We start from the raw sequence: 12,609 nt of genomic DNA, 5'->3' as shown, positions 1-12,609 counted from the left end.
CTTCTTCCATAATTAATTTAAAGTCATCCATCTTAACTGCTTGCCTCAGACTTTTTGCCTCTCTGTCCTGTTTGCTCCAGTGAAAAGACACCCAAAACCACACACCCCTTCACGTGGTCACACGCACACAAGTTCGATGTGTGTGTATGTGTGTTCGTGTGGTTTTTCTGCAGTGTCTGATTACGAACACATTTGACTATTGTGGAATTTTATTTTGAAATGCTTTATTTTGTTAAATTTACTTGCCTGCCTCTTATGTCTAGGTTTGACTTCCTGCCAGACAGAGGTCAGCCGCGGCTGGCGAAAAAAATAGAGCTGATGCCGAAATGATCGCTGCACGGCGCGAGGCGATTCGCGGCGCTTCGGCGGCCCATGTGGTCTATAGAATAGCTTAACAAGGGTGCCGAATGAAGGCGGTCCCATTTTCGCGGCGCTTCCGCGGCCGGTGTGTGCCCGGCGTGACTTTCCTTCCAAAGTGATTAAAAACATTAGAAACTGTTGGGGTAAAATTCTCCTATATTCTTACATATTGCACCTTTAAAATCCAAAATTAGGCTCTATTATTAGTTTTATTTCAAATACGATACAATAATTTCCATGTTGAGACATCAGAGCCCAGAACCTAAAAGCAACAACCAAAGTTTTTCTAAACGGGAATGAACTTGTGTAAAGAAGTTTTGGGTCCAATATTTAAACATGCTTTATGAAATAAAATCAACTATATAAACAAACCATATAGAAGGTGTTTATTTGGTGGGTTTCCGTTTGGCGTGGATTCATAAGGGTGATGGTGTAAACTGTTACAGTGGAGCAAAAAAGTATTTAGGCCTAGTCCACACGTAGCCGGGTTTTTTTTTAAACGAATATCCGCCCCTCCAAAAACTTGCATCCACACCACCTCATTTTAAAAAAAAAAACTCTGTCCACACGTACCCGGATAAATACGTTGTTAAGGACATGCCAGACCTGTAGGCGGCAGTACTTCCCCCGTTCTTAACCTCGTCCTTCGTCTGTGGTCTTCCGCAAGGAGCAGTAATTCCGCTTAAAAAAACAAACAAGCAAAAAGCGCTTGGACTATTGATAAAGCGAGCGCAGCTCTGAGGGCATCCATGCTGTCGGCTAGTGTAAACACAGGTCGCACACGTGATGTCAGCATTTTTTTGTCACGGAAAGTGACGTTGCAGACCTTAAAACTCCGGTTTTATCTGTCCACACGCAGACACCCAAAACGGAGAAAACACAGATCTTCACTTTGGCCGGAGTTTTTAAAAAGATCCGTTTTCGTGTGAAAAAAACTCCGTTTTCGTGTGGATGACAGGCCAAAACGTAGAAAAATATCTACGTTTTGGCAGATCCCCGGCTACGTGTGGACAGGGCCTTAGTCAGCCACCGATTGTGCAAGTTCTCCCACTTAAAATGATGACAGAGGTCAGTAATTTACATCATAGGTACACTTCAACTGTGAGAGACAGAATGTGAAAAAAAGTCCATGAATTCACATGGCAGGATTTTTAAAGAATTTATTTGTAAATCAGGGTGGAAAATCAGTATTTGGTCACTTCAAACAAGGAAAATCTCTGGCTCTCACAGACCTGTAACGTCGTCTTTAAGAAGCATTTATGTCCTCCACTTGTTACCTGTATTAATGGCACCTGTTTGAACTCATTATCTGTATAAAAGACACCTGTCCACAGCCTCAAACAGTCAGACTCCAAACTCCACTATGACCAAGACCAAAGAGCTTTCGAAGGACACCAGGAAAAGAATTGTAGACCTGCACCAGACTGGGAAGAGTGAATCTACAATAGGCAAGCAGCTTGGTGTGAAAAAATCAACTGTGGGAGCAATTATCAGAAAATGAAAGACATACAAGACCACTGATAATCTCCCTCGATCTGGGGCTCCATGCAAGATCTCATCCCGTGGGGTCAAAATGATCATGAGAACAGTGAGCAAGAATCCCAGAACCACACGGGGGTGGGGTGGGGGGCTGGTGAATGACCTGCAGAGAGCTGGGACCACAGTAACAAAGGTCACCATCAGTAACGCACTACAACGGCAGGGAATCAAATCCTGCAGTGCCAGACGTGTTCCGCTGCTGAAGCCAGTGCATGTCCAGGCCCGTCTGAAGTTTGCCAGAGAGCACATGGATGATACAGCAGAGGATTGGGAGAATGTCATGTGGTCAGATGAAACCAAAGTATAACTTTTTGGTATAAACTCAACTCGTCGTGTTTGGAGGAAGAAGAATACTGAGTTGCATCCCAAGAACACCATAACTACTGTGAAGCATGGGGGTGGGAACATCATGCTTTGGGGCTGTTTTTCTGCTAAGGGGACGGGACGACTGATCCGTGTTAAGGACAGAATGAATGGGGCCATGTATCGCGAGATTCTGAGCCAAAACCTCCTTCCATCAGTGAGAGCTTTGAAGATGAAACGTGGCTGGGCCTTCCAACACGACAATGATCCCAAACACACCGCCCAGGCAACAAAGGAGTGGCTCCGTAAGAAGCATTTGAAAGTCCTGGAGTGGCCTAGCCAGTCTCCAGACCTCAACCCCATAGAAAATCTGTGGAGGGAGTTGAAAGTCCGTGTTGCTCGGCAACAGCCCCAAAACATCACTGCTCTCGAGAAGATCTGCATGGAGGAATGGGCCAAAATACCAGCTACTGTGTGTGCAAACCTGGTAAAGACCTATAGTAATCGTTTGACCTCTGTTATTGCCAACAAAGGTTATGTTACAAAGTAATGAGTTGAATTTTTGTTATTGACCAAATACTTATTTTCCACCCTGATTTACAAATAAATTCTTTAAAAACCCTGCCATGTGAATTCATGGATTTTTTTTCACATTCTGTCTCTCACAGTTGAAGTGTACCTATGATGAAGATTACTGACCTCTGTCATCATTTTAAGTGGGAGAACTTGCACAATCGGTGGCTGACTAAATACTTTTTTGCCCGACTGTATGTATGTATATATATGTATATATATGTATGTATATATATATATGTATGTGTATATATATATATATATATATATATATATATATATATATATATATATGACTAAAAGGGAGGAAAATAACAAACTGTTATATGTTAAAGTTATTAATTAGTATGATTAAAATGGCCCAAATTGCTTTGATATGTACAATAAATTCCAAAAGTATCAATAAAGTGGCATTAAGACAGATATGGTGTGGTGATCCAAACAGTGCTGTTGTAGGATATAACTCAGACCTGCTCTCCTCATTCTCACAGACATTTTCCTAAAAAGCAGGTTTTTTTACACCTCCTAGTTTCTTAACTTCTCTGTTGTGTATTCTCTCCGTCGTGACGATAACTATGCACCGAGCAAAAAGGAGCGGATGTCTCATAGTATAACCATCCCTGTGTCACTGAAAGCAATTCAGATGAGCCACAGAGCTGCGTGTGTAAAAGGGGATGGTAGTTGAAACTTACTTTATTTGCCAAATGCAGGAAAAACCAAAGTGTCTGATGGCTGCAGAACCAGAGATCGCAGGTTGACGCCTGCGCTTTCTCTAGTAGAAGTGTGAGCCTGCAGCAGCAGCAGACGTACATCGGCGGTCTCCAGCTCTGCAACTGTACCTTTGTCTTCGGCGAATCGGCCCGGCCGAGCTGGGGCAGAGTGAAATCAGGCTGGGGTGGCACAAAATTAGCTGGAGGCGGCCGCCACACAAATTTGAATGCAGGAAAAACCCGTCAGAGAATTAGAATAGTATGACTCTAAATCAGCTAATGAATCCAAAACACCTGCTTTGGGTTCCTGAGCCTATAGATGGTCTCTCAGTCTATTTTGAATTGCTGAAACAAAATGAACATTTGCACCATATTCTAATCCTCCAGTTTCACCTTAGGATAACTGTCATGTTGCTTTTGTAAGTCACTTTGGATAAAAGTGTCTGCTGAATACATGAAGCTAAACGGAAAGTTTTTACTGAGGCTTTATTTTTTGGCATGTTTAGCTTTTAACTTTAAACATTAATTCCACTAATCTGTCAGCTTGGTTGGGTCGCTGTAACGTTATGTAGCTTTCCTCTTTTTATCTCTTAATAAAATTCACTTGGGAGGAAAATGCCCCCCCCCCCCCCCATAAGTAATGAAGTAAAAGATTTTATCAGGGAAAACTCATTTAATTATGTGCCTTCAAGCAATGTGCAAATGAACTGGCTAGAGAAGGCTTAGATGTGTTTATTCTTTTATCATTATTGAAACAAATGGGAATGTATCAGGAGTTAATTCCAGGCTCTGACTCTCTCTGATGCATATTGAGAAATCTGGTGCTGCTGCCGTTTAATTCCACTATCTCCTTTAAATACGTCTGAATGTCTTGCAGCGTTTTAAGTCCACAAGTCAATTCACCCCTGCCAAGCCTGCAGGAACATTCATCACCCTGACTGCCAGCAAAAGCTTCACGAGTCGCTTTTAGACTCTAATTATTTCCATCTGCTGTTAATAACGCAGTGACAACACTCACCTAGCAGCCTTCTGCTTTTTGCACCTTAACTTCAGCTATTACCACAGCACTGCTCATGAACAGGTCACATAACGATCAAAAGCATCCAGCCTGATCTGAGATGGGTTTGGATTGATCTGCAGCATTTCTGATGAGGACGGCGGACTTTTAGATCGACCACAAACACATTTTTTGTTGTTAATTAACTGTGAAGCCACATGGTGTACAGCCATGTGCTTTTCTAAAGGAAACATCTTCTGTTGATTAAATTCAGGTCAGTGTTTTAGGAATCTGAGAAAGTAGAAGGAAGAAGGATTTAGGGAAAGCTGTTCTACTGTTTGCTGTGACGGTTCCTCCATCACTACTGTGATTCATATTTGGTGTAAACATAGCAACGTGCCATCCCGGGAAAAATAGCAGGAAAACCCCAGCGGGAAAATAGGAGATGAGTGAAGCTTTTTAAGGTGAAAGTGCTCCCCCTTATCAGAGGAATTGGCCCGCTTTTACCTTTATTAGACTCCTGAGAGGCCCTTGATAATTCTGGCTCCAACAAGCTGAGTGTCTGGACCAAAAATGTTTCTGTCAAGAAGAAACCTGAAGGAGAGCTGTGACCTTTCTAAATACTTTCATTAGATTTCAGCCATGCACAGAAGCCTGGTCCAAATGACATAGACGTGCTCATGTTCTTGCCTCTCCGAAACTCGCTTTCATATTAAGGTGGACTGAAGATAGCCAAATCAAACTGCAGTTGGCCGTTATTACACTCTTATCAGTAACTCTACAGCTCATTAAGCACAGGTTTTTAACGGAATGGCAGGAAGCACTGCTCCTGGACAACAGATGGTCTACAAAGTGTAGAAAAATGAGTCATTTAATTGTTTTTTTCCCTCATAGATGCATCATGTCTTTATTCATGAGTGCTCTAGAAAGTAAGCTTAATGTTACAAAGAATATTTGAAACCAGAGAAAAGCAGTTTTTTTCCCTAATGGATTTTATATTTAAACACTTTGCTTGACTCATCTTTGAAAATTATTATATATTTATGTCGGAACCAAGAATATATTGAACGAACCTTGAATAATAAACGAACTGTGTGTGTGTGTGTGTGTGTGTGTGTGTGTGTGTGTGTGTGTGTGTGTGTGTGTGTGTGTGTGCGTGCGTGTGTGTGTGTGTGTGTGTGTGTGTGTGTGTGTGTGTGTGTGTGTGTGTGTGTGTGTGTGTGTGTGTGTGTGTGTGTGTGTGTGTGTTACAGCTGAGCAATGAATTGAAAATGTATCATTATTGAAATTTCTGTCTCTTATCGAGAAAATTTTTTTCCATGACAATAATTTTAATAATGAAAAAATTAAAAGATTTGTGTAGGTTGGCAACATTCATGTTCCTTTAACCCTCCCACTGTCCTAATGGGCGTGACCCTGCAAGGAAAGTTGACCATTGAGCAGGGCTGATGGTTTATCCCTTTGGTCCATGTGGCAGGGTTGAGGAGTGAGCACCACCTCACCCCTGCCACGTGGACCTCGAGGGATAAACCATCAATCCTGCTCAATGGTCAACCTTCCTCGGGGTCACCCATAAAGACACCAGAGCTGAGGAAAATGATCAAATAATCGATGCATCGGGATGCGGACATAAACGATTCCGCATCGTAGAAGAGTACGCCATAATCGATTATAGTGGAATGTAGTTTTGTTTTTTTAACGGTGGCACCAGCGCAGCATCCAAATCTGTCAGAGTGAGTGTCCTCCACATTTACCAAGTGGTTCCACCTTAATGTGGTGCTGCAGGGTTGAGCGCTGGAGTTGTAACCTGAGACCGAACCGGAACCAAATCAGCCCGACTTGTTCTGTTGGATTTGGGCCGTGAATTATGTTAATTGAGTTGGTTGTCACGCGGCCCGCTCCGCTCGCTCGCACAGCATCTGAGAAAGAGAGAGAGAGAGAGAGAGAGACATTGTCTGCTCACACAAGAGAGAGGATCGGAGGATGCTCCTCCAAACCGATGCTCCAAACATGCATTATTTTCATAATTTAATGGAAGCGCTCAGTCAGACAGAGTGTTGTGATGCCGGGAGATCTGGTCTTGGGGAGGGGGCGGGGTCAATGATGGCAGCTGCAGCGTGATCGTCTGTCTCTTTTATTTAGGGACACGGAGAAGTTAAAAGGAGAGAGAAATAGAATGTGGCAAGGTGGACAAATGAGGGCCCGGGCGGGACTCTACATTTGATAGAAGTTCTTGTTCCACTTTATTCTTTTGTTTCATGAAGATAAACTGATGTTAAATTCAGCTTAAAGAGAAGCTGGGAGGAAGCTTTGGTCCATTTTAAGTTACAGGAAATCTTGTTTCCTATCTGCTCCTCCAGAGACAGCATGGACATGAGGGTCACATGGTGAGGGTCACACAGGACAGGTTAGTGGAAAGGTTTATAGTTAGCTGGTTAGTGAAGGAGATCCATCAGCTGGGTAATTTAATCCTAATCCAGCCCACAGCCTTCTGCTGTTGTTATTATCAGAAAGAATAAAACACACATCTTAAATATTATTGGAAGTGTAGAATTTGTTTTATGTTTTATTATTTTCTGCATCAAACATAACTTGATTCATTCTCCAACATTTCAGAAATTAACCACTGGCTTCAAATAAAATAACTAAGTCAAACATTTCATTTGGTGTTATTTCTGACAGACTTGAACTGTGGCATAAATATTTGACTCTAGAGCTGCTCAGAGACATCAAACACTCATATATGAACCCATTACGGATTTTATTATTACATTATGTGTCCTGTAGGTTCTCAGTATTTTTTCAGATTTTGTTGAGCTTTTGCAAAGCGTGTTTTTCTCAGCCTGAGGTGTGGTGTTGAACGGGGAAACAGATTGTTTTACTTTGTTAAATCTTCTTAAATGTTTAAAATGTTTTGTCCTAATCTGTTGTGAATGGAGAGCTTTTGAGGGATGGCAGGTTGTGTCAATTAAATTTTTGATTAAAAAAAAGTAAATAAAAGGCAATTATCTGACATCTTCTATTTATCGATGAAAACAAATCAATATGAAATAATCGTGATGCATCGGGATATCGAATCGAATTGAATCGTTGACCCAATAATCGTAATCGAATTGGGAGACAAGTGAAGATTCACACCTCTAAAAGACGGTGGGAGGGTTAAGAAGCTGTAACACCTTGAATCACCTTAATACATGGGACAGCCCCATCTAGTGGACAACTTTGGTTTCTGGACATACCTGCAGTTGTCGTCCATTTATCGTTTTCGTGGTGAAATCTTCAACATATCGTGACATTGATTTTAGGCCGTATTGCCCAGCCCTAGTGTGTATGTGTATATGTACGTATGTGTGTATGTGTATGTGTATACAGTTGTGGTCAGAAGTTTACATACACTTGTAAAAAATATAATATAATGGCTCTACTGAGTGTCCCGTTATTTCTAAAACTCTGATTTTTCTCTGATAGAGTGACTGGAACAGATACTTCTTTGTCACAAAAAACATTCATGAAGTTTGGTTCTTTAATGTCTTTATTATGGGTTAACAGAGAAAAGTGATCACATTTGCTGGGTCACAAATATACATACAGCAGTGCTAATATTTGGTTACATGTCCCTTAGCCATTTTCACTTCAGTTAGGCGCTTTTGGTAGCCATCCACAAGCTTCTGGTTGAATCTTTGACCACTCCTCTTGACAGAATTGGTGAAGTTCAGTTAAATTTGATGGCTTTCTGACATGGACTTGTTTCTTCCGCACTGTCCACATGTTTTCAATGGGGTTTAAGTCAGGACTTTGGGAAGGCCATTCTAAAACCCTTATTCTAGCCTGATTTAGCCATTCCTTTACCACTTTTGATGTGTGTTTGGGGTCATTGTCCTGTTGGAACACCCAACTGCGCCCAAGACCCAACCTTCGTGCTGATGATTTTAGGTTATGTTGAAGAATGTGAAGGTAATCCTCCTTCTTCATTATCCCATTTACTCTCTGTAAAGCACCAGTTCCATTGGCAGCAAAACAGCCCCACAGCATAATATTCCCACCACCATGCATGACTGTAGGCATGGTGTTCTTGGGGTTAAAGACCTCACCTTTTCTCCTCCAAACATATTGCTGGGCATTGTGGCCAAAAAGCTCGATTTTTGTTTCGTCTGACCACAGAACTTTCCTCCAGAAGGTCTTATCTTTGTCCATGTGATCAGCAGCAAACTTCAGTCGAGCCTTAAGGTGCCGCTTTTGGAGCAAGGGCTTCCTTCTTGCACGGCAGCCTCTCAGTCCATGGAGATGCAAAACACGTTTGACTGTGGACAATGACACCTGTGTTCCAGCAGCTTCTAATTCTTGGCAGATCTGCTTTTTGGTGATTCTTGGTTCACTCTTTACCCTCCTGACCAATTTTCTCTCAGCAGCAGGTGATAGCTTGCGTTTTCTTCCTGATCTTGGCAGTGATGAAACAGTGCCATGCACCTTATACTTACAAACAATTGTTTGCACTGTTGCTCTTGGGACCTGCAGCTGCTTTGAAATGGCCCCAAGTGACTTTCCTGACTTGTTCAAGTCAATAATTTGCTTTTTCAGATCCATGCTGAGCTCCTTTGACTTTCCCATTGTAGCGTTTGTGGGCGTTTGTATCCAATGAGCCCTATTTACCTGGCCTAAGAGAAGTCACCAGCTGTAGTCACTCATAATCACTCACAAGAAGTTAAGAGGCCATGCTATGAAGCTCAGTTCACTGACACGTTTCTAAGTCACCAAAATTGCTAGTTCATGTTGCTGTATGTATATTTGTGACCCAGCAAATGTGATCACTTTTCTCTGTTAACCCATAATAAAGACATTAAAGAACCAAACTTCATGAATGTTTTTTGTGACAAAGAAGTATCTGTTCCAATCACTCTATCAGAGAAAAATCAGAGTTTTAGAAATAACGGGACACTCAGTAGAGCCATTATATTATATTTTTTACAAGTGTATGTAAACTTCTGACCACAACTGTATATAAATATATATACATACAAACATACGTTGGTTGGTCTGTCGGTTGATTGTAGTGAATTTTTAAGAATGACGCGACACCCCAACTTATGTTCAGCGTGTTTTCTGTTCAGATTGAGCAACTGAAGTGTAAATGGATGAGAAAGTCACAGCAAACTGGGGACTTCATGCTCCATCAATTTTATAGATGCTGGCTCAAGTCAACAACGCATGGTGACCTATTTCAGCGTCACTCTATTTATATAATACATGACAAAACAAAGCTGGAGGGGTACAGTTGATGACAACTCAGTTTAACTTTCAATTTATGATCCCTCAAAGTTCAGAAAAGTTTTATATTACATGAGCAAACGTGCAGCCATTTTTAATGATGTTTGTTTAACTGTTGTTTGGTTTTTTTTCCAGGGAGTATCTGGGCAGACAGCTCCAGTCCACCGACCAGCAGCAGGCTCCCACTGTGGCAGCTCGAAGCTGAGCTCTTCCTCTGCTTCTGCTTCTATGTTTGTGACTTAATGTGTGGATGATCTTCGGAGCGGTGCTGAAATCAGCGCATCGGTTTGTGTAATGAATTCAAAATCAAACGACGTTATTCCCGCCTCCAGCAACCCCAACCCCCCAAATGATCCCGGATGTTACCTGATTTATTTGTCGTGTTTCATGTGCGCTTTGTGACGTGTTGAGGTTCAAGTTGCTCTTTGTGTCTGTGAAAATGTACAAAACTGCAGGATATTTAAGTCTTACTTGTAAAATGTTTGAATTCCAATAAAGATGTTTATCGTGGTTTTGATGTGATGCGTCTCAGTTTTTGAAATCATGAAGGCGGAAAAGCCAAAAACAAGTCAAATGAATTCAAAGACTACTTATTTAATGTAAATCAGACCAAATTTAATCAACAATGAAAAGTTCTAATGGAAGATTTTTCTATTTGTTCATTTGATGTCATATTTGTGCACATCTGCCTTTGGGATGAATTTGAATTTATATAGAAGAACATTCAAAACAGCTGTTTTGTAGCTCATTTAACGCTCGTCTCCTCTGTACCTAAAGTACAAGTAATCAGCTACATCAAAGGCTTTTCTGGAAAACGTGCTGGAGTATTTGTTTCATCGTGTGTTATTTTAATCCAATGCCTACCGTTGGTCGGATGGATGCAGATCACTTTGACTTTAGCTCCAGCTCTTCTCACCATCAGTATTTCACAGATGAAACCAGGCGAGGGTCACCCAGCCCCGTAAAGCAGACCCTCAGGGAATCTGGTTATGTCCCGTCATTGCTCTCATCTTAGCAGGACCTTTGAGAAGCAGGTTACACTTAAGCTAGCTTTCCATGAGTTTTTACGAGTCGCTCGCATGTCATTGAGACTTGATCACAGACAGATTCACAGATGCCGCATTGGCCTGACTAAAATCCGGACTGCTGTTAAATCAATATGAAGTTTGACTTTCTAAAGCTCTAAAGTCAGCTTCAAACCTTTTCTGGTTTTGTATAATAAGTGCTTTATAAAGGACATGAATGGATTTTTTATTAAACCAAGAAACAGCCGTTGCTGTCGCTCTTTGCGCTCGTTAGGCCAAGTTCAAGTGCTGATTTTGTGTGCGTGAAGTGAATATGCAGAAAAGCCTGAGATTCAACCCTGAGAGCTTCTTTTTGTGAGGCAACAATGCTAGTCACCCACTCTACATCAGAGCCTGTAAACGTGTAAAGTAGTTGTAGGGGCGTTCTTTAAATCAGCCACAATTCCCCTTCAAAAACAGAGTTTGAGGATCTGAAAGAACTTTTTAAAAGCAAAGAGTAGGTGACTACATGTTTAATTATAAAACGACACCAGTAGTTCAGTTAATTAGAAATGTTAAATAGAAGAACATTTGCATGCAGCTGTATGAGCAGGAATGGAAACTAAAATGTGAATTGGTAATATTTGTCAGCTGTTGATGTTGTTTTCATATTTCCACTTCAAATATCAACGAAGTGTGGTGTTTGCCCCGGGGTGCACCGTTTTCCATGGACTCTATTAGAATTTGCAGCAGCCACTGTCTGTTTTGCACCAGGAAGCCAGACACGGAGGCTGGCAGCAGCGTGCCTGAGGGAAATCTGTTTCCAGATGCCTCTATCGCCGAAGTTTAAACACCACGAGGAACCTGGACTTGTTTTTCCCGACTCGGAATCCTCTGTAGAAATCAAGCTACACAAGCAGGGAGTCCTAATGTTCTCGAGAACTAAACTTGTGCTTAAATTCTCACGGCTGATTTAACTTTCCAGCAGACAAGTTGTTATTCCTCTTTGTTCTGGGTTTCAACCTCGGTAAATAAAGACCACCCATTCAGTGGTAACCCTCATGGCCTCTGGAGCATTCACCAGGCCATCATCCAAATCAAGCTCATCTCTGCAACCACTCATCTGTGTTTTTGTGTGTCTAAGAGCTGGGGAGGATGGGGACGCATGTAAAGTCAATATTTGTGTAGAGGTTCATCACATCTGGCTGTAGCTGCCTGGCCTTGCTTTGCTCTCCAAACACGGCTTTACCGAGGCTGGCACGCGATGCTCCCGGTGCGTAACCTGTACCAGCCGAGTGAACTCCAGACCCTGAAGCAAACACTTTAAATCCCTTTCTGCTGCTTTTGTTATTCCATTCACATTTTCCCTCTGGGGCTGAGGAACAGACTAGAAAAGGAGTTTGTGCTGGCAGTGCTGCACATTCAGCCTCGGTTTGGCCCAGAGATGACGAAGTTTGCTTGTTTTTTCATCAAGAGAGTGGATGTGAAAGTTTTCCGGAAAGTCTTAAAGAAGAAACGAAAAATCAAACAAGCCTCTAAGGCATTTGACATCTTTGTCTGTCTGAAGAAGACCATTGTTGCCTCGGCCAATCGATCAAATCCCTTTGCTCTTGCAAGCATGGGTCAGACACTGTCCGTTCCCATAGTGACGATCAAAACAAGACTCTGCTGTCAGTGTGAAGCTCCATTTAATCCTGCATCTAAGGGGAGTCGCCGTGTGTGTTCTTGCTTTGCACCTCCGTGGCATGGTATGTATGCGGATAGCTTCTGTGTCACGCTGTGAAATCAGCGGTGTTTTGTGGACACTGGAATTACCTCATCTGAAAGCTTCTTTCCAAATAGCTCACGGCCAAGCGAA

General features: G+C 42.0%; 1 protein-coding gene across 2 annotated transcripts in view; it reads left to right on the top strand.

Moving 5' to 3' along the window:
* The window catches only part of atp6v1h (ATPase H+ transporting V1 subunit H), a 55,641-nt gene extending 45,384 nt beyond the window's left edge, over window positions 1-10,257 (top strand). For both annotated transcript variants that reach the window (XM_015956591.3, XM_015956590.3), the window contains one exon: window positions 9,883-10,257. In XM_015956591.3, the coding sequence (XP_015812077.1) occupies window positions 9,883-9,952 (70 nt within the window). In that variant the 3' untranslated portion in view covers window positions 9,953-10,257. The remainder of the gene's footprint in view (window positions 1-9,882) is intronic.
* The last annotated feature ends 2,352 nt before the right edge of the window (window positions 10,258-12,609 follow it).

This window comes from Nothobranchius furzeri, chromosome 11 (genome assembly GCF_043380555.1).
Source record: "Nothobranchius furzeri strain GRZ-AD chromosome 11, NfurGRZ-RIMD1, whole genome shotgun sequence".
Taxonomy (NCBI): Eukaryota; Metazoa; Chordata; class Actinopteri; order Cyprinodontiformes; family Nothobranchiidae; genus Nothobranchius; species Nothobranchius furzeri.
The sequence above is the reverse complement of the archived record's forward strand: the minus strand, read 5'-3'. Positions and strand labels throughout refer to the sequence as shown.